The sequence below is a fragment of the Hydra vulgaris genome, chromosome 02 (genome assembly GCF_038396675.1).
Source record: "Hydra vulgaris chromosome 02, alternate assembly HydraT2T_AEP".
NCBI classification, from domain to species: domain Eukaryota; kingdom Metazoa; phylum Cnidaria; class Hydrozoa; order Anthoathecata; family Hydridae; genus Hydra; species Hydra vulgaris.
The window spans coordinates 43383226-43408562 of NC_088921.1; the positions used below are offsets into that span (position 1 = coordinate 43383226).

At 29.2% G+C, this 25337-nt stretch overlaps 1 protein-coding gene and 1 long non-coding RNA gene across 5 annotated transcripts in view; both read left to right on the forward strand.

Moving 5' to 3' along the window:
• The first annotated feature begins 10306 nt into the window (after positions 1 to 10306).
• Positions 10307 to 11061, forward strand: LOC136076520 (uncharacterized). The gene is made up of 2 exons (XR_010636334.1): positions 10307 to 10437; positions 10798 to 11061. It is a non-coding gene; the product is annotated as an uncharacterized LOC136076520 (long non-coding RNA).
• A 4282-nt stretch (positions 11062 to 15343) lies between these two features.
• The window catches only part of LOC100204117 (uncharacterized), a 48292-nt gene continuing 38298 nt past the window's right edge, over positions 15344 to 25337 (forward strand). Inside the window, exons 1-2 of one of the 4 annotated variants that reach the window (XM_065791000.1) lie at positions 15344 to 15657; positions 22851 to 23090. In XM_065791000.1, coding sequence (XP_065647072.1) covers positions 15558 to 15657; positions 22851 to 23090 — 340 coding nt within the window. In that variant the 5' untranslated portion in view covers positions 15344 to 15557. The remainder of the gene's footprint in view (positions 15658 to 22850; positions 23091 to 25337) is intronic. The other 3 variants (XM_065791001.1, XM_065791003.1, XM_065791002.1) reach the window with 3 other exon arrangements.

A 25337-nucleotide genomic window follows, 5' to 3' on the forward strand; every position in this document is an offset into this window, starting at 1 on the left:
CTATTTAACAGACAGAAGATTCTTCAATAAAGTTAAAATTTAATTTTTAATGAAAATAACTTACAGCAAACAAACTTTCTGAAATTTGGAGTACTAACAACTGCAATAGGCAGGTATAACAACAGAAATTATATCTAAAAATGTAAAAATATTATTATTAGAAACACAGATACACAATAACGTGTTAAAAATATTTTGTTAATTCATTTTAAAAATATATAAATTAAAAACATTTAAATCTAAATAAGTATAAAATAAGAAACTTACTCTTTAAAATTGTTTATGTAAACCTATGAAAACGCCTAAGATAATATATAAACAGTTTTGAGTTTCCTCAAGGACATCAACATCTGGATTGTGATATTTCCCTCCAGGCAATTGGTCTCTTAACTGACTCTGGATCATAACCGAACACGAACAACATATAACTTCAAGACACTCTTGGGTTAAGGAATCCAAAAGTGGGTCATTACAATTAGAAAACAAACAATCAAACAATTCATCCTTAGTGAGATATTTGACATCAAAAAATGTAGAACCACTTTACATTATTGATGCATCAGAAGAACAACAAACAAAATAATTAAACATTTGCGACCAAACGGTATTCAAAGAAAAAATATGACCTTCCTCTTCAATAATACGAAAAATAGGTCCTGATATCAGTTTATTAAAAATTCTTAAAGCATGAAAAACTATGTTGTCAATATCATGCCTAATAGATTTATGAAGGATTGAATTCATGAATTTGAACCATCAAGATTAAAAACAAATTCTTTAAGATGATCTTTATGAAAATACGTTGCTCTACCAAGTAAAAATATAATGTTAAACCGATGATGTAGAAATGAAACCATAAAATTTTTTGAAAACTTTTTACGCAAAAATGCCCTCCATTCATCAGCTTTCCCGTTCCATTGATCGCCATGTCTATAGCTTGTAAGTTTTGAAAGTTCATACAAAATATCAAAGGTACGTGAGTTTTGAGAATTTTTAAAACCTCCATGAATACTACCTTCCTGCTCAACCACTTTTTCCCATTCTATGATTGCTTTTTCTGCATATATTCCTAAATTATGGATAACATGTAAGCCACAAAAAACATGATGCATTTGAGAAATTTTTAATTTTTCATTTAAAGGAAGTCGATCATAGTTTTCAACAACAAAAGGCGAAATTGCTTCTCTCCAATGTTTAAATTGGCTAAAAAAAACCTGAATTAACTATGGTGCGATTTGTCATCAAAGATTTGAACGAAAAAATAAGCTTCCGAAGATCATCCTCATAGTTTTCCTTTTCAGGAGAAAATATTTGAGACATTTCAGTGAGTAAATTTTTTAGCTCTCCAAAATAAGATTGTGTCTCGCCTGAAAACATATCTTCTATCCCAAACGTGTAGCTTCCAGATGACGTTGTGACTTGAAAACTACCAATCTCTCTAAAATTATACTTTGTGCCATCTGTATGAAGAACATTGTGTGTACTATTCAATATAGCCTCTCTAACCTGAGCTTTTGATAAAAGGTTCATTTCACTAAAAAATTCAGCAGCTAAAGATTTTTTGGAAGTGTGCCACATGAAATTCCAGCCATTTTTTGTAGTACAGTTCTGATAACAGATTCAACATTGTTAACAGAAACATTTTTACTTAAAAAGTCATAATATACAGAGCGAATTTCATCATTATATCTACCTCCTTCAAAAATATCAATTACATTTTTTTCAAAAAAGTTAACTCTTTCCTTCAGTTCTTCTGAAAGATTTTCGAAGTAATTTAAACTCTCAATAAAGATTGAATCATTCATTCCATCAGATGTTTTCAAAACAGTGTTTTCAATTTTTTTCTTAAAATACAATGTCTTTTGTCGATCTGATTGTGAACATTTTCTAGCCAAATTAATTTCTTTTTCTAATCTAAAATTTTTTTGCAACAATTGGTTAATCCTACAATCCTTTCTAACTTCTCTTTTATTGATATTTCTGACATTATATTTTGACAAGATTGCTTGATATTTTTTTTTATATTCATTACATATTTTATTAATTTGTCTATTTTGTAATTTAAGATGATTAATTCTCTGTTTGTATTTTTTTATTTGGTAGGTCAAATCACCTGATAATATAGGTAATTTTTTATTCGAACTGGAAACTGGCACATTGACTTGCGCATCAAGAAGAAAATTTTTAAAATCATTTCCTAAAGAGCTGTATACAATAGAGTTTGGGGTAACAGAACACAAAAAATCATCATTAGCAATTTTCAAGTTTAAATCAGAAGGTACAAAAACAGTAATTTGATTTGGAACAATTTCACTATTGTGGAAAGAAGTTGGGGTAGAACAAGCATCAGAAGGTGACAAACCAACAACATCCGGAAAGGCACCAATAAAAGATAAAGCAGAGCTTAAAAAATACTTTGTTAAATCAAAATTTTTGGCACGATTTAATTTTGCAATAAAATCTTTTGACTTTTGAAGGCACTTGATCAGCATAACTCTAGATATAAGGTGTTTAAACAAGGATGTAAAAAATACTGAAAGATTCGGCCATGTCAAGTTAAATTTATCTTTTTCTATACAAATTTGTAAAAAATGGCGATTGGTTAAAACCAAATCTGGATTTTTGAGGGATACAATGTCTCCATTAATATTTAGATAATCCAAAACAGTGTCAGAGACTAAAATTAAAAGTAAACTTAATTTAAGTGACATAAAGAAAAATAAGGGGTGAATTACTTTGGTTTTAATAAATAGAATTATTAAAATGAAAAAAATTTGTGCTACAGTATTTATAATTTTGACTTACTTTCTTGACTTATAGATGAAGCAACCATTTTTATGAGACTATTGTTAATGTCAACACCTAAAAAAAAGGAATTAAAATAATTATTACAAGATTTCATAGTATTTAATCAACAAACAAATAGAGGCAAATAAATATAGAAAGAAATAAAGAATTTCTTACACAACTCCATTTTCGTAAGCTTCTGTTGAATACTATTTTCAGGTTTTTGTTTTGAAAAAAACAGTTTAAATAAGAGCAACCTGTAGTTAAAATAGTAAAAATCAAGATTTTAACTTTCTTGAAGAATGCAGACCTTTTACCTGGGAAAAAGTAAAAGATTTATTTTCATTTGATTAAAATTTTAAGAATTATACTTTCACTTTCAATTTAATTTTCATAATTTAACCAAAACAAACGCAAAAATCAAAACAGCTAACGTCATTAAATAGGCGAAGAAAATATATTTATATACACATAATTTATATATGCAAGTCCTTAGTACCAATTCTTTAGGTAAACTTAAATAAAGACTTGTTTTAAATAGAGGAAGGGCTAAACTTGCAATTTCCACCTGGACGTTTTTCAAAAACACTTTTTTTTCTATATAAATCAACCTTGAAGTTTTTAAACGCTGAGAACTAAAATTTTTTGTATAAATGTTAAAAAACGTCCAGATTCCATTAGATTCCTCGTCCTTTTCTTAATAAATATGGAAAGTTTCATAAAAATTAGATGTGTTTAAGTTCTAAGGAATCCTTACCTTTAAAAGCTTCGTTCTAAAAAAACGTTCCCGCGGCAAGTTTTTTTATGAAAAGTGGTCTCAAGATATGGGTAATATATAAATGAAGCCATACAAAGCTTAGTACTTTCTATATATGGTTGGAAAGAGATTGAGTAACACTAACTGATGCAAAAAACCTCAAGGCGCTGGCTTACCCATACAAAAAGATATAAGAGAGCAAAGTTTATGAAAATTACGTGTTTTTTGTCAAACGTCAAATGTTTTTTGTTAAGCCGTGGAATCGCTATATTTAGTTCACATATATGTAAACTTATTAAAAAATTATATAAAGGTTTGTGTGTGTGTGTTAGTGTGGTTCAAAAAACAACTTTTTTTAAAATAGTCTGCTGCACTTAACTAAATGTGTTCTATATGATAGAAAAACACTAGGTTTAAAATTTTTTTGAATAAAAAATACTTCTAGGGGTGCCTCACGACCCTTAAAATTTTGACAGGTCCCTAATATTTTGAAAAAAAAAATGTCAACCTGGTACTCAAAAGAAGCGAAATTATATAAAAACTTCAAAAATACAATAATCAATTTACATAAAAAACACGTTTAAAAAAATTATTTAAAAAAAATTTAAAAATATTGACTTTTTTTATTTTTATCTTAAAAACAATAGGGTAGGGTGGGGCAAGATGCCCCCCTTAACAAACTTTAGCGTATATAACAAATACTTTTACATTTTCTTGTAAGTTTTCTTTTTAATATCAAAGTTTACTTGTAAGAGAAGACATTGGTAAGATAAAATAACTACTTTTTTACTGGTGATAAACTTTAAAATTTAAAAAACTAATAATTGTGCAAGGAGACATCTTGCCCCAGCCGTGGGGCAAGATGCTCCAAAGAGTGCATCTTGCCCCAAACTCTTAAAACAGTTGTTAAAAATAACTATCAGTTAAAAAAAAAGCTATTAATAGTTCTTTATAAAAACTCTTTACATTTTATTAAAATAACTGAAATATAAACACTGCAATTATTCTATGCAATTGTCTTGAAGATAAATAACTTTTTTTAATTTATATCACTAACATAAATGTTCAAATAACATATACATGATTATGATTCACAGTAGTAGCATAAGTCTGAATCATCTGGACCACATGAAAAGTGGTACCAAGATGTACATTTACTACATTGTGTCTAATCATCAAATGGTGGCACATTGTATGGACAAGAGCATATGGTGCATAGAGTTGTATCATTGATAAAGGCTTTCAGAGGCAGAAACCATATCTTTCTTCCTTTTCATTTGTTTCTTTATGCCATTAGGTCTTTTCTGCTTTTCAGACTTTTTCACCTTTTTTGTCTTCAAATTTATTGATTTCATTTTTTGCTGGATCACCTTATTAAGTGCAGCTTTTTCTTTACGCAATGACTGCTTGTTGCTTTTTTTTACATTGTTTTCATGCTCTTCTAGTCGCTTCTTGAAAGGTGAAGAAGTAAGGTTTTCAGCTGACTCTGTCTTTCTCTTTCGTTGTCTTAAAACAGGAATTTTGGGACGTGGAGAAATCTTTTCCAAAATATTTAAGGGAGAATTAAGGCCAAGATACTCATCAACAATTGGCAAAACTGCATCATCAACAGCCTTCAATTTTGCAGCAGTAGTTGTTGTGCTCATGACATTTGCCAACTGTATAGGTGCAACAAGAGGCAAATTAGGCAATTCACTAGATTGCTGACAGATTTTCAATGGCTCAGCTTCATTAGTGAGCAAAGCTGCTTCAAAGGCTTCATCATTAAAAATAAGGTCATTTATTGGGTACAAACCAGAGCATCTAAAACCATTGATTGCTTTGTCAATGTTTGCAGTAAAATTGTAGGCAGTTGCAAAAATACCTGCCATGTCAAAAAATGAAATTCTACGCCCCTGATGTGATAACATCCAGTTGCTTGCTGCTGTATTGTAGCCAACTTTTGATGGTTTAAAAAATGTACGATCTTAAGGTTGCATCTTGTGTGTACAATGAGGTGGAAGAGTTATGAGATGGATCCCATTGTCACAACAAAAGTTAATGGCCTCAAGTGTTTTGTGACTGTGATGACCATCAAGTACAATTAATTGCTCATTAGTTTTAGATTCATGAGTCACAGCAACAAAATGTGTTAACCATTCAATGAATAAAGATGAATCAGTCCATCCACTGGAGCTAACTCTAATAATTGAGCCTGAAGATGCACCAACAGCCAGCCTATCAGTCATTCGCTTACGGGGAAATATAAATAAGTGGGACATAAGTGCCACTTGCACTCATTGCACACACAACTGTCACAGTAGCACCTCTTTACCCACTAGTTATTTTCGAAACTTGTCATTTGCCTTTCGTTTCAATTATTTTTCCTGGCTTATGGACATTTGTGATTCCAGTTTCATCCATACTCCAGAGGTGTTTGGCTGAAAACTTATGTTCCTCAAATAATGACTTGTATACTGAAAAAAACTGATTTACTTTTGGTTTATTGAAGCCAATGACTCTGCTTATACTGGTGGCTTGTGGAGTTTGAAAAAAAAGTTGTGGATTGCGAGACATGAATCCTCGCAGCCAATCCACTCCTGCCATTGACTCTTTATCAAAAGGATTATCAATTCCCATTTGTTTAGCAAAATCATATGCTAGGCGACGCACATTGATTGTTGTCAAGCCAAATAATGCTGTTTCCATAATCTAAACTTGTGTAACAACCTTTAATTCAAATTCTTTACTAAAAACAGGAAATTTTCCACCCAGAGACAAACCACCAGCTACTTTTACTTTTCCATCTTGATGACGTTGTATTGTTTTTTTATTAATACTAAATTCTGATGCAACATTTTTTAGACTGCAGACCATCTTTATTACATCTAATGCTGACTTTATTCTATCATTTGTTGCACCTCTCTGTGTTTTTCGCATATTTCTCACCATTATTTGTAATATTGAAATATGTATCTAAAGAAATATTAAAACCTTAAAATTTTAATTATATAAACATACAAATACATACACAGTATTATATAATTATTCAATACATTATTATTTTATACATTACATAACATCTAATAATTAACTCTCTTTGAGTTAAATAAGAACTTACTAAAGTTACATGTACATACAAAATTACTCAAGATTATTAACAATAACACGATGTTGCAATTATTAATATGATGTCGCATGCTAAACACAGCTCCTTTTAGTAAAAATTGTATTATGCGCATGTAATATATGAAGTTGTATTAATACAACTTCATTCAGCTGAATGCGATGCATATTTGTAAAAGTTTTACAAATATGTATTGAATTGCAGCAATAGCATGTGATACAGCTTCATTTTACTTAATATATAAAATTATTTTAAAAAGCTATTTATAAATATGTATAATAGTTATCAACATATAAACCAACATATAAACATTGTCAATAACTAAATTAGTAAACGTTTTTATGTTCTTAACACACTTTAAAAATGGTAGAAATTCCGTAAAACCACGACGCAAGAAGCCCCTTTTTGGGCATCTTACCCCACGTTACCGAGGACATCTTGCCTCATCTGTGGTGAATGCAAGTTTAATACAAATAAAATTAATTTTATTGCTAATTTATAAAATTTATTGACTATATATTATTGTGGGATAAATTCTCTATAAAACAACACATTGTTACCTTAATCGCATAAGTATTGCCAATCCAATAAATATTCAAAATTAGAAGCAACTTACTAACATAATACTCCAAAAAGTAATAAACCGATTTAAACCTCACCTACCAGCAATATTAAAACATTTTTTATTCCACGATTTTGTTTTAACTTTATGAATAGTATTATAGAGGGATAAAACATTACCATTCTATGATGCTCTCACATATGCAAAAAGACTTCTTGCCCCACGGGTCATCTTGCCCCACCCTACCCTAGTTTTTGAGCAATTATATCTGAAAATTTTTTTTTTATATAAATTGATTATTATTTTATAATACGACTGTATGTAAAAAAATAGAAAAATATTTAATTCATTTTATAAAGAATGACAAATATAAATATTGGCAACCTAAATCTTGACTAAAGAACTAAAAAGATGTAAGATGCACGCATGTTTTTTTAAATTTAGCTCACGTATGTAAACTTCTTGATAACTTTTTAAATATGGTTTTGTATCTAATATTCCTAAATACTTCAATGTAAGTCTATATAAAAGATTGGAGTGTGCAATCTTTTGTATTTGTTATTTAATATCAATTTTGGAACGAAAAGTGCAACGTATCATAATTGTTTGCACTATTAGAGAAGCTAGTCCTGATATTGCAGTGCAAAACGTTGCCAAAAGTAAGTTCGTCTGTTTTTATTTAACATTTTATGCTAAATAAAAACAGATAATTATTTTTCAAAAAGTTCAAAAAATGTGTATTCATTTTTAACAAGTTAATTAATAATACATGAAACACTTCTTCAACAATTTTTTTTTTTTAGGTGTCCCATTAAGTCTTTACGGTCTGATCACAGAGCACCGTGGATAAGCATTTAATTCAAAGTTCATACCTCCTTCCTAATCGATGTTGCAAAACTTGCCTAGAGGTGGGATTTCAACTACGGATCTTTGTTTCTGAGGCAAGTGCGCTACCACAGCGCCACGGTTGCAATAAACTGCAGTAATGCTTCCAGAGAAGCATTGCTGCACTTTATTGTTACAAAAAACTTCCTTCAAGTTTTAAGCCTGTAAGTGGAACAGGTATGTTAATAAATACTGAATTTTTTCATTTTTCAAAAGATGCAATGGTATTTAATTCAATTTTCAGTTTTCTACAACAGTTTTTCATTAATATTTACTCTGTTCTAATTTTTTTCTTTTATAATAGGTTTTCAATATGCAGTATTTGTGGATACCATGATACCAGATATACCATTCCTAATGTCTGAAATCAAAAAGTCTTTATCTGCAATGAATATCCTGAAGGAAAAGACTGAGTTTGAAGATTCATTACACAGGTCAACAAAAAAATTTTTTTTTCTGGTGCCGAGCAAACAACTTGTTTTTTGTATAGCATTTCTCATTTTGATTTCAAATATGTAACTCTTTTTTTACCATCAGGTCAAGTTGTAAAGATATTTAGGTTCAAATCTTAAGTATTTAGGGTAAAGTCCCTAATATTGTCGAAAAAAAAGTTATTCAAAAGTATGTCAACCTGGGTCTCAAAAGAAGCGTATTTTCATAGAGATTTTAAAAATGTTATTCATTTGTAATAAAAATAAGTATTTTGTGTATTTTTGGTGAATAACATTCTGTTGACTTCTAGGCGATCGTTTGAAGAGAGCTCTTAATAGAATAGCATGAAAATTACTTTATTATGTTTTTGTATGTTTAAATTGTAAATAAACACAGAATGTTAAAACTTTTAGTTATTTATCCGGATCTCGGTTGTTAGACCGAAGTTTTCATTTGTGAAAAGGTTTTTTTTTCTTTATAACATAAGTTATTTACTTAAATAACTTATAACAAAAAAAAAGGTTTTTAGAAAAACGTTAAAAACCACAAAACGTTTCTTTTAGAGTTAACAAAAACCAATAAATAACGTTTTCAAAAAAATGTCACAAGCTTGATATTTTTTAGAACTCAAAAAACCGTCAGTTAATTTTGAAATTATAAACAATTTTTTTATTCAAATGAAATACCATGGTGTGTATCCATTATAAAAATGTCAAAATTTACAGGTAAAGTTACCGGTAAATTTTACATTCGTAACATTTCACAATATTATAATTTACAATCAACATTTCACAATATCACTACTAATTTTCTCCTTCGTTGTTTATCTGTGAATGACCGAAGGTAGAGTATTTCAAAATTTCACTAATTTTTATAAAAAAAGTTGTTAATTTTCAAAAATTAATAATTTTTTTTTGTAAATATAATTAATTAGGTGATTTTTAATACTAAGATTAAATATGATCATTTACTTTAATAATTGGCTTATTTTAGATTTTAATAGTATGCATTTTTTCAAACTGTTGTTTTGCTAAAGAATTGTTTCAGCAGGTTGCATTTAAACATTATTACTTTTTTTATAGATTCATATTTACGAACTAATTACAAATAATATTTGAGAAAGAAAGGTTTGTATAATTTAAGTTTTGTATGCTTTTTTTATATATTTTCTTAAATGATCGAAGTTACATGATGACCGAATTTAAGCGATTTTACGGAATATTATTTTTCATTCGCTTTAAAAAAAGCGTTATCTACCCATAAAACTGCCTATAATTTTTATTGACCAAATTGAGATTAAAAGAGACTGTGTTATAAAATTTTTTTCAGAAGTTTTCCTGAATGAACACATTACATGGAAATATCACATTGATTACATTTGTATCAAAATTTCTCAAAATATTGGAGTTTTGTATAAAACAAGAGATTATTTAAATAAAAATAGCTTGTGCCAATTTAATTACTCGTTTATCCATAACTATTTAAATTATGTAAATATTGCCTGGGGAAGTACTAACAAAAATAGATTAACACGTCTATGTAACCGTCAGAAGCACGCAATTCGTATTAATAATTTCGCGGATCGTCTTACTCATTCAAAGCCTTTATTTAACGAAATGAGATTACTTAATATATATATATATATATATATATATATATATATATATATATATATATATATATATATATATATATATATATATATATATATATATATATACTAAATTAAATGTTTTGTATATATGTGGAAAAAAAATTAAGTTCCCAACGTTTTTCAAAAATATCTTTACTTTAAAACCTGTCAATAAATATACTATAACAAATATTGATTTGCTAAACCAAACTTTTAGTCGAACCAAGTTTAATCAATTTTGTATTGATTATTGTGCATCATGTCATTGGATTAAGGTTATTTTGTAAAATTTTGATTTGCCTTCTTCTTAACCTGTTTTTAAAGCTAAAATTAAAAGTTTTATTCTTTCCATAGAAAACGTACTTATGTACTACTAATTGTAACATTTAAAATTTTTAACTTTTTATTATTACTATGGAATTTATACTAGTTTTACTGTTTATATTAAGTTATTTTACTTTGTTTATGTTCTGTATTAGTCTATATACTTTAAAAAATTTATTTTTCTTTTATCAATGTAAGAAGATTATTAGTTTATTTTATCTCGCTATTGTAAAAAGTTTATTGATGCCTTAAAAAAAAAGTTAGAATCATTGTTAAATGCTTTTTTCTACATTTTTTTCTACTTTTTTCAGGTAAAGCATTTTATTGACCGCCACAAGTCAAGCCTTGGAGTATTTTCTGAACAGGCCCAGAATCTTTGCATCACAACTTCAATGTACATTGGCAACAATACAGACGTGATCCCAGTCATCCAGAATATGAAAAGAAGCTTCTGAATTGTGTTGCATACCTCAACAGCAAGGATTCATTTTAGTGGAAAAGGTTCCTTTTAAATCAAAATAAGAATACTGTAATCTTAAAGAATTATTTCCCGATGTGATATTTTTATTCAGAAATGTTGTTTTATATACATAAGAATGTTTCTTTTGTTGTCACAACTATGAAATGACTTTTAAAAAAGAATAATGAATGCTGTAAAAATGCAAAATCCTCTGTCATTTTGCAATTTTTTAGGCCTATTAACTTCAAAGTTTAAAATCAAAATATCTTTCTCATACGTAATAGTTTGATTTCCAAATTTATATCTAAATGTTCTACTATATGGGCTATCATCCCCCAAAAAGGTTTTCTGGGGACATGAGTTAAGGGTTGATTATGACTTGGGTACACAGTGGCCCATTAGTACATTGTTTTCGTTTTATCGCTTAACTTTTCAAGGACAGGGTTAAAAATAGATAGATAAAAATTCTGTGATGTTGAAAGAGAAATGTCGATATATACATCCAAAAATGGTATTAGCTCAACAAATACCGACTTCAAAAAAAAAATTTTTAAATAATTATTTTATGTGCGCCAAGAAGTCTTTAGAGTCTTATCGCGGAGCACCGCGGAAGAGCATTTGAATGGAAGTTCGCGCCTTTTTCCTTACCGATGTTTTTAAACTTGCTCAGAGGTGGCATTGAACTACGGATCTCTAGAATTTTTTTCTTATAGATGTCAATGATCTCCAAGAAGCATCCAGCGTGAGGATAATGTCGTTTGACGACGACATTGAACTACGGATCTCTTTCTGATTCTGAGGCAAGCGCGCTAACCACTGCGCTACGGCTGCTCTTTACAATTTTTTTTTTTTAATTTTTTTTTTAAACATCTTCGCTTCCAACAAGGCTGCAAGCAGCCACTAATTTAAGTTGGAAGTTACTGAAAGAGAAAAGATGAAGATTGTAGAGCAAGATAACGATTGACGAACGACTTAAAAGATTGCAAATTATATGAGTCAGGAAAGCAGGATGAAGGAAGCGAATTCCAAAGAGCTGATGTTCGAGGAAAAAAACTAGACGAATAAGCATTTTTGGAGCACTTAGGAACAGTCACAGAAAAAGGATGACACTTAATTGAATGACGAGTAACACGAGAATGAATTATAGTAGATGGCAGAAGAGACTCTAGCTCTTTAGAGCAGTGCCCATTATAGTATTTGTAGAAAAGAGAAAGAGAAGCAACATTACGACGATGTGATAATGGTTGGAGGTTGGCTGCAAAAGCAGGTCCAACTATGTTTACAACGCGTTTTTGCATCTTGTCTAAAAGAGAAAGGGCATCATTAGAGGATTCGCCCCAGATATGGCAACAATATTCCATACAAGGCCGGATTTGAGATTTATAGAGATAGAGAATAGAATCCGAAGTAAGAAAGTGACGAGCTCGATAAAGAGATGCAACCTTAGCAGATGCTAATTTTGCAACTGATTTTATATATGGTTTTTAAGAAAGATTGGAAGTAAGAGTTAATCCTAGAAGATGAAGAGTAGGTGACTCATGCAAGCAGAGGGTGTTGGTTTTTAATCACGACAAGAATAAATGGTAGTGTCATCAGCAAACAATGCCACCTTAGATGAGAGAATATCTGGAAGATCGTTAATGTAAATTAAAAAGAGTATAGGGCCAAGGATAGCACCTTGAGGAACCCCTGAAGTTACAGAATAAGAAGAAGAGTGTTGTCCATCGAGGACAATTTTTATGCTACGATTGGAAAGGAAGGATTCGATGATCTTAAAGATGTTGCCGGCTACACCATAAAAAGAAAGCTTATGGAGAAGACCAGCACGCCAAACTTTATCAAAAGCTTTTGAAATGTCGAGAGCGATGGCCTTAACCTCTCCACCTTTATCTAATGCACGATAAAACCTGTCAGTTTTTACTGTTAACAAATCAGCTGTAGAACGAGAAGATCGAAATCTATATTGATGGTCAGAAAGTAAGTGATTAGATTCAAGATGAGAAATTAAGTGTTTGTTAATTAAAGATTCAAAAACCTTGCTTATGATAGGAAGAAGACAAAAAGGACGGTAGTTAGACGAATCAGATCGCTCTCCAGAATTTTTGAAGATAGGGATAACTGATGCCGCTTTCCAGCAGGCGGGAAAGCAAGACTCTGATAAGCACTTGTTGAATAGTTTTGAGAGTATAGACGACAGCTCCGGAGAACACTTCTGCAAGACAATAACAGATATGTTGTCCGAGCCACAAGCTGTAGAAGAGTCTAGGCAGGAAATCACTTTAGATACAGATGCTGGAGTGATATGAATGTCAAGCAATGGATCAACCTGTTTGTTGGCAATATCACGTAGAAAGCAACTAGTGGAATCAAGAGATGATATTGATGAAAGTTTTTAGCAAACAATTCAGCTTTGTCTTTAGGTGAGGTGACAAAGTCTGAACCATACAAGAGAGGTGGAATTATAGATTTGCCCTTATTATTGATATTATTAAAGATTCTCCAGAAGTCACGAGAGCCTAATTTTTGAGATGTGATACGAGATTTCATGACCTGAGAATAGCGGGTTTTGGCGTTAGACAAAACCTTTTTACAATCGTTTCTAGCAGTAATAAACAGACGCCTGTTTTCTGGAGAATTGTTTTGCTGATAAATATGGAAGTAACGGTTTCGATTGGCAATCGCAGCAGCACAGTGTGAAGAAAACCATGGAGGAGAGTGAGGCTTGACCTGGAATCGTCGAGAGGGAATAAAAGATTCCATGCCAGCCTGAATCCACGAAGTTATGTAAGAAGCACATTTGTCGACAGGTCGACAGAATTGTCGACAATTCTGTCGACATGTCGACAATTTCTGTCGACAAGTCTGTCGACAAAGGTCGACAGAATTGTCGACAGAAATTGTCGACAGAAATTGTCGACAATTCGACAGAAATTGTCGACAATTCGACAGAAATTGTCGACAGAAAAAAAATTTAAAGGCATAAATTAGGAGACCACGACGAATTATTTAATTAAGATTTACATTTTGACAAAAAAAAAAAAAAATTAAAAGGCCTTTTTGTAAATTTAAGAAGTTTTTTGTTTTGGTTTGGGTATTAATATCAACCCTCCATCTTTGTTTTGCTTTATTCTTTTTTATACTTTTTTACCGTTAAAAAAGTACGTCCGCTATTTGTGAAGACTTCCAAAAGGAATAGCAAGGTAAATTAGTTATTGTGTAGAAACCAAAACTAAAAAAATGAGGTGTATACATAAATAAACAAGCTTTCTTATTTTTGATCTGTAATTTGTAAAGTCAAAAACAGTCAATTGACTAAACATGAATAGGGATTGCAATACCGGTTTACCGATTTATTGATAAATCAAATCGAAATTCTTAATTCTATTACCGGTAGTTGAGCTTGTCGTTACCGGTAAAATCGGTAAAAATTATTACATAAAATCTAAGCAACTACACTTATGAATAAAAATTAACATAACATCGTTACAGTATCCATATTTTAATTACATGGAATAAAATTCTGTTATTTGGAATCCAACAAAAGCAATCTTGTATTCTTTAAAAAAAATTTAAAATAGGGTCACAAAAGCTGTTAGCACAAAATGAAATTAGTAGAAATAATCAAAATCTCTATTAGAATCACTCTGTTGGAATTACTCTACCGGAATCCCAAAATACTAGAGCAAAATACAATAAAAAAGAAAGTTTTCTAATGTTGACCTTCTTGTATCCAAAGAAAAACTATATTCTATTTTATTCAAAACGATAAAAATTTTTGAAACAGAATTTACAAAATGACAACCTATAAACAAAATTACAACCTATAAACAAAATGACACCTGCAAACAAAATGACAACATTTTTGCATCTTGTCTAAAAGAGAAAGGGCATCATTCAAAGTTCCGCTGCATGTGTCATAAGTATTCTATACAAGGAAGGATTAGAGATTTATAGAGATAATTGAATCCGGAGAAGAAAGTGGTGAGCACAATATAGAGATGCAAATTAGCAGATGCTAATTTTGCAATGGTTGTGATATAAGTTAATTATAGAAGACAAATCTATAAACAAATGACAACCTATTTGTTTGTACAACCTACAAACAAATGACAACCTATAAACAAAATAACAACCTATAAACAAAATGACAACCTATATACACAAAATGACAACCTATAAACAAAATGACAACTAATAAAAAAACAAACAAAATAAACACCAAGAAACAAATTAGTGAAGAAAAAAAAAGATGTCAAATAGAATAAGCAGAATCTCACATAAAAAAATTGATAACCAAGGAAGTTGTTAGTATTAAAAAAGAAACAATGGAAGGCTAATTTTATGTTAAGCGTATTATCGTGCTTCACGTGAGCTTGTTGCTCTGAAATCAGCCAAGCGTTTCATTACAGAAAACTAATCTAGCTGCGTGCATTATGGAGGATATTGGATTTTTCTAAACTGTACACAATATAATACAAGTAATTTGTTTTAATACATTGTATTGAAATTAATAAAATAAAATAAAAAATTAAGAACATATCAACTGCGTTTTGTCAATTAAACCATTCTTAATTCTTTGCGAATAATTGATGGAATACCAAAAGATCTTATATGACGAATGAAGAGAGAAATAATGTGGAAGAAGCGAAAAAGAATTTTGTACTTTATTCTTCCTTCTTTTGTCGCTGTCTGATATTATTGTTATCTACCGGTAAGTACACGAATAAAATTAAACACTCAAATAAAAACTGATCTTAGCTTAAACTAATGCATTAACTAAGTTTTATTTATTATTATAAATATTTTGAAGTTTGTGCGGTTTCAAAATAAATGAAAGGACAAATTAGCAGATGCAATTGATAATGCAAAAAATTTATACTTGGTATATACTAAAAATTTGATGTATCTATACACTAGAAATTCAAAGAACATATCTTAAATCTGCGGAAAGAATATTCCAAATGAAATCAAAAATATTTTAAATAATTTTTACGTAGTAAAAATACTGAAAATGTTTTTGTAGACCATTGAAATATTTTTGTAGCGAACTATAAATGACTATATGCTACGCATTTTCTCTTTACAAAAGGAAAAAAAAGGTAAAAAATGAAAAACCTAAATAAAATAAATATATGTTATAAAAGATATTAATTATAGAAGATATTAGGGCGGATAATTTTTTTTATAGATGATGTCTTATTTTTTCTAATGCATTTTACTCCAGCCGGTGGGGGGTTAATGCGATAAAAGTTTTGTCAACTATAAAAGGGAACTCAACATCTAAGTTGTATTGCTGTCTAAATATTTATGTTGTTGTTTATAAATTAACGTTGTAAATATTTATTGCCTAAATATACTTATTTTGTATTGTTTTCAGTTATCTATCTAAATATAGTTCTTACAAGTTAATTAATAAGCATTATACTTTTTTAACTCACTTAACGAAGAGCACAAACAAAAAAGTAAGTCATAAGACATAGCACACCATTACCAAATGTCATGTTGCTTAAGGTAAGTCCTCAATTTCTAAGTTCTTCGCTTTTCTTGATAGGCCGTTGATGTAAAGTATTGGTCATGTTGCATTAGTCCTCTATTTCATAATTATTTTTATAATTGGAAATTATTACGGTTACTTTAGCTATTTTTTATTTCGGTTACTTTAAATATGTTTTTTTTAAGACAATCAAAATCAAATTTTTTTTTTAAGTAGATCTAGATTGTAGTTTTTTAAGATATTTGATTCATTATATCACCTCTTTAATAAAAATTCACATATATTATTAAATTAATTGTTCTTATTTATCCCATATACTAAACTATTATTGTTGCATATTTTTATCTTATTTACTTACTATAGTTGCAGAAGGTGTCGTAAACCAACTTGAAACAACGCACGTTATTATTTTACTTCGTCAGACATCTATTTATACAATTTAAACTTTTTTCATTTTTTACTTATAATAAAAATTTCTTTTCTATTATTTCAATTTCTATTATTTTTCTATTATTCTATTATTACAATTTTTATCTAATTATTTTTATAGCTACAAGGCTACAATAGGTTATTGAATAAATGCAAACTAGAGAGTGACATGGTTCCAAAAACCATCTCCGTCCCTAATCCATCCCATACAAATTTTTCTATCTCCACCCCATCAAGTTCTATGGCCACCCCATTATCTCCATGGAGATGGGGTGGCCAACCCATCAATTTTGCAAGCTTAAAATCTCATAAGTATAAGCTTTTAAAAACTTTTTAACAAAAAATAATTTAAATTAAAAATGTATTTAAAAAAAAAATGTTAGAAAACCTTAAAAGTAATTTATTTAATGGTTTAAGCTGAATTCGTTAATAAAACATCAAATCCTTACCCACCAAGGCTTCAAAAACTTTTTAATAACTTTTTCGCATCCAATCAATGAATCACAAAATGAAAATTGACTAAGCAAGTAAATATTAAAAAAGAACTATTTTCCTTTTTTTAGCATTCATATACTTAAAAAAGGATTCTAAAAAATAATGTTAAACCTTTTCAAGCACATTGCCTTTGCAATAACAGAACCAAAAAACTCTTTTGATCTGGGTTTGAAACTGTAACTTTCAAACTGTATTTTTCAAAGACCAAATAAATGAACTTATAAAATTTTAGTGAAAAAATATAGAAATTTATTTCAGTGACCAAATAAAACAAACTTTTATATTATTATTTCAATTAAAGAACACTTCTAATCTTGTCTTAAGTATTTTTTTTAAATATACTTAGTTGTGCCGCAGTAACTTTCATAACAGAGTCGTGAAAGAAATTCTAATGATGTGCTTCTCAAAAAATCAAAAACTACGAGCTACTTAGACTTCTAAAATTAAACGAACCTTAAAACACAAGCTTTTTATGTGAAGTAAGCATAAAAAAATTTTAATCTCGTGTTGTTCATTCTCTAATTACCAACAATTAATTACCAACATAATTATGTTTAGGTGCTAATTGTTGAGAAAAAGCTTAAGAAATTTTTTTGTTCTTTTTTTTTCGTTTTTTTATTTTAGATGTTAAGGTGCTACAAGAAGACCTGTCGGTCTTATCACAGAGCACCGTGGACCAAGTTTGATATAAAAAGTTACCAAGGTTGATACTAAAAAAAATCATTATTCAAAAGAAAAAGAAAAACTTTTTAAAAACTACAGTAAGAACAAATGCTATAAAAAAAGATCTTAAAGTATAAATAACGATTTTTGAAGAATATTTTGACGAATATAGATTTTAAAGCGTTTATAACGATATTTGAAAAATATCAGGTTTTATCTCTAAGATGGAAAAAAATAAAATTTGGACGTATTTGGATGAAGTGTCATATAAATGTCGTTTAATTTCGATAAAATGTCACGTAAATGTAATTTCGATGAAATGCTAAATATTTAGTTTTTATGCTTAGTTTTATTCTACAAGATGGTAAAAAACTATTGAATATTATCATAATGAAAGTTTGGTTTTAGTGCAATATGGAAATCTTTCAATTTTTGCCGAACAAAAAAATGTATAAATTCCAGTTCAATTAACACACATGTGGTCCTAGGTTAAGTTTAGTTTCTCTTAGTTCTTCTTTAGGTGATTCAAATAATGCAATCATCTAACCAAAACTTTTATTTTGTACTAAACATTATTTTTTGTAATTTTCTTTGTGATGGCCTTTGAGTGGATATCTTTTTTCCGAAAATTGTGCCTCTTTTACAACCTTAGTGATTTAATCAAGTATAGAAACTGTTATTCCTTTTTGTCAATTTTAAGTTAAGTCTCACTCTTTATTGAAACTTTTGTTGAGTAATTTTTGATAACTATAATAAACTAATTTAGTTACAGTAACCAAAATTTTTATTATAATAATATCTAATTTATTTATTTATAACAAATATTATTTCTACTGTCATTTTTGACAGCAATTATTTATTTGCTAAACATTTTTTTTTTTTACAAAGTACATGTTTTTTTATAAGCATAACGCTTATAAGCATATGGAAGTTCAGATAAACCATTTAAAAGATTTAAATTTTATTTAATTAAAAATTTTAAATATATATATTTCTAAAATTAAACCAACAAAAACAACAAAAATTGAAGTTTATATTTTGCGATGCAACGACTTTATGAAGTAATAAAGTTATTGTGTTGCAAAACCTTAACCTTGAACAGAAAAACATAAAGTTTGAGTCGCTCTGTGTTTTATTTCTCTCTCTTTTTTTTTTATCTCTCGCTTTTAATGTGTAGTTTATTAAATACCATATTCAAAATTTTTATTTTATTTCTTAGTCTTACTTTCAGATACTGTTAAAAATAGTAATAATAATGTCAAAGAGAAGAAAGAGAAAGCAGCCGACATTGGCAGTGTTTGGTTTCACAAAATATGTTATGCACAGAAGAGAAATGAGTGCAATCTGATTGCCGTTAAAAGTTAGTAAAACTAGTATTGAATGCGAACATTGTAAAAAATTATTTAAAAGCCAATAAGGGCTAGCTTTTCATGTTAAAGTTATTCACGGAATTACCAAACAAGATTGTAAACATTCACAATCATAAGTTCTTCAAAGTAACGAAGAACTTATCACTCTAGCAGTGAAAGATGAGCTCAATAACATATTCAACAAAGTTGTCAGTGCAATGAAAAAAGTGAAGAGTTTAGCAAATTAGCTGGTAAGAAACGCCACCAATATACTGCTAACTTTAAAGCAGAAGCAATTAACGCCTATGAGACAAATCAAGAGACTATAGCAGAGCCGTTTGGTGTAACACAAAGTCAGATTTCGCGATGGCTTAAAAAATAACAAGCTATTATTAAAGATGCCGAATCATCCTATCGCAAATTGTTTCTGTATGTAAGGCGTTCCACAAAATATCTTAAACTATTCGAAGTTATTTACAAAGAATTTTTACAAGCCAAATTGAAAGGTCATATTGTTAACTTTTCCTGGCTTTGGAGTAAAGCTAGAAATATATAATTAAACATGATTCAAACGTGGAAATAAAACATTACGTTAAAGTTTAATTTTTACAAAAAAAAAAGAGTTAAAAATAAAATCGAAACAAAGAAACAAAAGGTAGCATAAAAAAGAAATGGAACCATTATTAAAAAAATGGCATGCGACATACAAAGAAAAAAGTTTCAGAACAAGTTCTAAAGATCCAAGTTACGACAAAAAATGGGGACGATACCAACCTAGACAAAGGTTCAATGTTGACCAGAGCCCACTTATAAACGTTTTGGTTGGTTTAACCAAAACGTTTTTAGGCACTGGTGTGACAAAACACTCCTTCCATTTGTCAAAGAACAAAAGCTTGATAAATTTGTTCTTTTGCTGGACAATTTGAAGGGACAGATGCAGGAGGATTTTAAAGATGCTGTGGCTGCTGCTAAAGGACTTCTCTGGTACGGTCTACCAAGTGCCACTGACCTTTGGCAACCAGTTGACGCAGGATATGCTGCCACTCTGAAAAGACTTATTGCCATTGAACATCAAAAATGGCTTAATAGAGATAATTATTCTGATAAATGGTTCAGTAATGAAATGCCCTACACTACAAAAGAGAGGCGAATTTTGATTACACATTGGGCAGAGAAAGCATGGAAAGCATTAAAAACTTGGAAGTTTGACAAGCAAAGGAAGAAATGTTGGACGATGACTGAGTGTTTAATGACTTCTGATGGCTCAGAAGATTCGCTTGTTAAACCAGAGGGCCTTGATAGTTACAAAGTGCCCTCACAATCCATCATTGATGCTGGCAGTGATCAACCCATAGAAATTCAGGGTGATAGTTCATATCTTTGATTTCATTGATATCATTTGTATATAGTATATATGTTTTATTTTTTATTATTATACTAATGGACATGTATGATAACCTATGATAATGCCTTAAAAACAGCGGACAATGCCAAAATCAGATGACGCTGGTGAATTAGATGTTAATTTAAAAGTTGACAATAGTGACACGTACAACAATACAAGTAGAAAGTACGACAATACAAGAGTGACATGTATGATGCTGTATCGAAGCTTTGGCCTTCTATATGTTGCCTAACGCAGCATGATCATATTTATCGTTTACAGTTCAGGTTAAATGAAAGCCATTTAAGTTTAAGGAAAGATCAAGGGAAGTGATTTAGGCAGCGCTTTAAGTCTTCGAAATAAATGTTTTTTTTACAAAATTAACAATAAACTCAATATCACTTTTGGTGATTTTGAAGTATGGTAACTTGAGCTTTGAACATTTATTTATCACGCATAAATAAAATATTTTCAATTTTTTTTCCTGAAACATACAGAAAATTAAATTGATAATTGATATTTTGGAAAAATAAAACTTGAAAACTAGTATTCAATGTTTAATTTAAAATGAAAACATCTACTTTGACCGAACTTTCATTACCATCTCATAAGTTCGGCCGCTTTATATAAATACTAATAACGTATCACAAACTTAACGTCACAAATAATGAAAACTAATTTTTAAATGTTGTTTTATTGTAAGATTATGATATAAATTCAGGCAATACCAGTAACTAAGGAGGGCGTCGCCCCGGACTCAAAAAAAGAAAGACTTTTTGGGGCACCATAGAAAACAAGAATGAGTATATAAAAAAAAAGCTCTTTGAAATATAAGAAGTAGTATTTTTAATTTTTATTGTAATTAGTCAACTATTTTATTACTTTGGCCATTATCGCATTTGCTACACCACTAGTAAACAAAATTAAAAATATATTTTTCAATTAATTTAAAAAGTTTTAAATTAACAAAAAAACACTACTTTACTTTAAATGAGCTTTGTATGTTTATTGGCATTTCTTGCATGTACCCTTGACCATAGTAGAACAGCAAGATCCACACAACCAATCGTCACAGGATTCGCAACGCATCCATAATTGTCGTTGAGCTGTAATTTTATCTCCAAAAAAAATGTCACAAGCTTCATATTTTTAGAACTCAAAGAACCGTCAGTTAATTTTCAAATTATGAACAATTTTTTTTATTCAAATAAAATACCATGGTGTGTATCCATTATAAAAATGTCAATATGTACTGGTAAATTTACAGGTAAAGTTACCGGTAAATTTTACATTCGCAACACTTATCTACATTTCACTATATTACTGCTAATTGTGTCCTTCGTTGTTTATCCGTGAATGACCGAAATAAAACAAAGTAGTTAATTTTCAAAAATTATTAATTTTTTTTTGTAAATATAATTAACTTGTTGATTCTTAATAATACTAAGATTAAATTTGATCATTTATTTTAATAATTTGCTTTGATTTTAATAGTATGCATTTTTTCAAACTGATGTTTTGCTAATGAATCATTTCTGCAGGTTGCATTTAAACATTTTTTTTTTTATAGATTCATATTTACGAACTAATTACAAATAATATTTGAGAAAAAATATTTTTTTTAATTTTTTTTTTACATGCTTTTTTTATATTTTTTCTTAAATGACCGAAGTTACATGGTGACCGAACTTAGGCGATTTTACGGTATTAAAACAAAAAATGTATTATTTAAAAAATATAAAGATCAAATTTTTTTGATCATAAAATGCTTCTTATCATAAAAAAGACTAAAAATATTGCCGAATGACTAAAAATATTGCCGAATGACTAAAATTTTAACATCATTTTTTAATAAAGATTGTTAACTGTAGGACTAATTTTGTTATTGTAAGACATAGTAATCCATTAAATATAACCAGAGTCAACAATAGTACTTTTCTATAATGCTAGAATTATGAAACAATTAGTTGTAATAATTGAATTAAAGATAATACTTAAAATATTATTATACAATAATAATATATAGTTTTAAATATAATGTTGTTAACTGATACAGGAAAAAATATTTAGTTATTCTTTCTTTCTCTAAGCAGGAGTAGTGCTTGTTGGACAGTACCAGTTGGCAGGTTCAATACTATTTGATCATCAGAACTTTGTCAATAAGTACCGCCGAGAACTAATCAACGATTTTAAACTAAAACCTAAATTGATATTTCCAAAAAGCTATCACACAACTGGAGTATTAAAATTACCCTACGGCGGCATTGAAGAGCCGTTTGAAGCCTGGTATTCAAGAAATAATAAAATGAGCAGAATAGATTATTACGGAGGTATGGATTTTAATATTAAGGTGAACCTTTTAAATACTTTTCATTTTTTCAAGAACTGAAAGTAAAAAAATTTTTTTCTTTTTTTTTGAGTTTTGAATTCTTTTATTGCAGCTTTTAAATTGTAGCTTATTATTTTATTTATAAATCGTCTCATAATGTTCAGTTTACTCGTTTAACCAAGGTAGTACTCAATATAATTTATAAAAACTCGCGTCTTATATTGAACACATAATTTTACAGAGATTCAGCAATGCGATGATAAAAATCAAGAAAAACTTCCAGAATTAATTTTTCCTTTTAATCACAAGTGATTTTCATACCTTTTTGCATAAAGCTCAGAAAACATAAGATATCTGAAAATCCGCCAAAACAAGCATTTTAAAATCCTACAATTAGTTATGTTGAAATTTTAAATAGAACAAAAACAGTTTTTCTGGATATCGTTGTTGGTATTGTTAATATTAATTAGTCTGTTTTAAATTAAGGTGACTTCACAGTAAATGTTTTTTTTTTAGTAAAATAACTTAAATCAATTCTAAAATCAGTTTTATAAATTCAATTTAATCAAAATAATAATAAAATATAAATGTTTATTGAAAAAAAAAAAGAAAAGAGGACTTTATTGATAAAAAACGCATAAAAAAGCATGTTCTTATTTATTTTTCAAAACACGATTAAACCAGAATGGCTAATTAAAACGACTTGCTACTTTGCAATATTATTATCTGATATATGAGGTAGAGGATGAACTAAGATCAATATATAAAAACAAAAATATTTCTTTTAAGTCCCTAAAAACTGAAAATTGACTAATTTTTAGGGGGTAAGGTTCAAAAAAGCAATCGATAAATATTCATTAAATTATCAAGATTCTAGTTCATTCTCTACATATATATGTATTGGACGATTGGGGAAAATTTGAAGGTCTGAGTATTTTTGAGATATTGTGTTGAGTTAAAATCTTTATATATAAGGATATAAGGCAAATAAGTAAAAAAAGATAATTGTTCTTGATCTTTATCAATCCAACCCTTCCTAATTCCTCTTAACTCTTTTCTTCTTCTTTTTTTTTTGTTTGTCCTTTTTTCACCATATTCTGTTGTCGCTTTTGGTCTTTTTTTACTGAACTGGTTATTGTATTTTTTCCAAAGTCTAGATTTAAATGTTTAAATACATGATAAATACCAGATGAACCTTCATTAAAAGAAAGAACTGCTGACTTTACTCCCATTTCAAGAACATCTGTCTTTACATAAACATTTTTAGAACATCGGGAACAGATGATATTATTTAGTCCTTCATTACAATTTTGAGTTTGCCCATGAAGACATTTTTTCAATAGACTGTCGTTACTCAATTCATCAAAGTCTTTCTTGATAATTTCATAAATCCATTCAGACAAGTTTAATTTAGGAGAACAGTTTTCATCTGCATTTGAATTTTTACTTTTTTTCACTTGCACCAGCTTTCTGGACCAATTGGGCAAAGAATATGTCGATGTGATTTGTCTTCAAAATCTGTGTTATGGCGCAAAACAGCTTTTATGTTTTTTTTTTCATTTGATACACTTTCTGTTTATCAGTTAAATTTTGTTATGCAACTGTTTGCCTGATAGCAATACAAAAAGCATTCTGTAATGTATTTACACTTGCTTCAGTTAATCTCCCTTTTCCAGACAATTTTTTATCGCCATATGACACTTTGCGTCGACTTCTCAAGCATGAACCTATTCTTTTTTGAACATGTCTAACACATTCTAATTTTCAGGTGTAATACTAAAAACATTATATGGCTTGCTTGCAACAACATCATTAAAAGAAGAAGAACCACCATCTCCTAGATAGTATTTGAAAATTAAACCATATTGCAAGAGAGAATGAGAGAATATATAAACTGCACCAGCACTCTCCATGGCTCCTGAGAACCTACTATGATTAAGACTACATTTGTGCTTTGCTTTCCATGTTTCATAACCTGCAGAACCTTTATTATTTGGCCAAATTAGACAACCTCTACAATATTTACTCAGTACTTATGTATCTAAACATTTTCCTCCACATATGGCTGTAACAATGCCATTTAATGAAGATTTGCCTCGTGTTTGCCAAGAACCATCGATAGCAGCTTGAACAAGTTCTTCTCCAGTGTTAAGTTTTTCTTTTGACTCTTGCTTAGCATTAAGAGCAGTCTCATTTATTGATTGTTCTGAAGCAACTTTGTACGCTTCTTCACCGGTTTTACTTATAT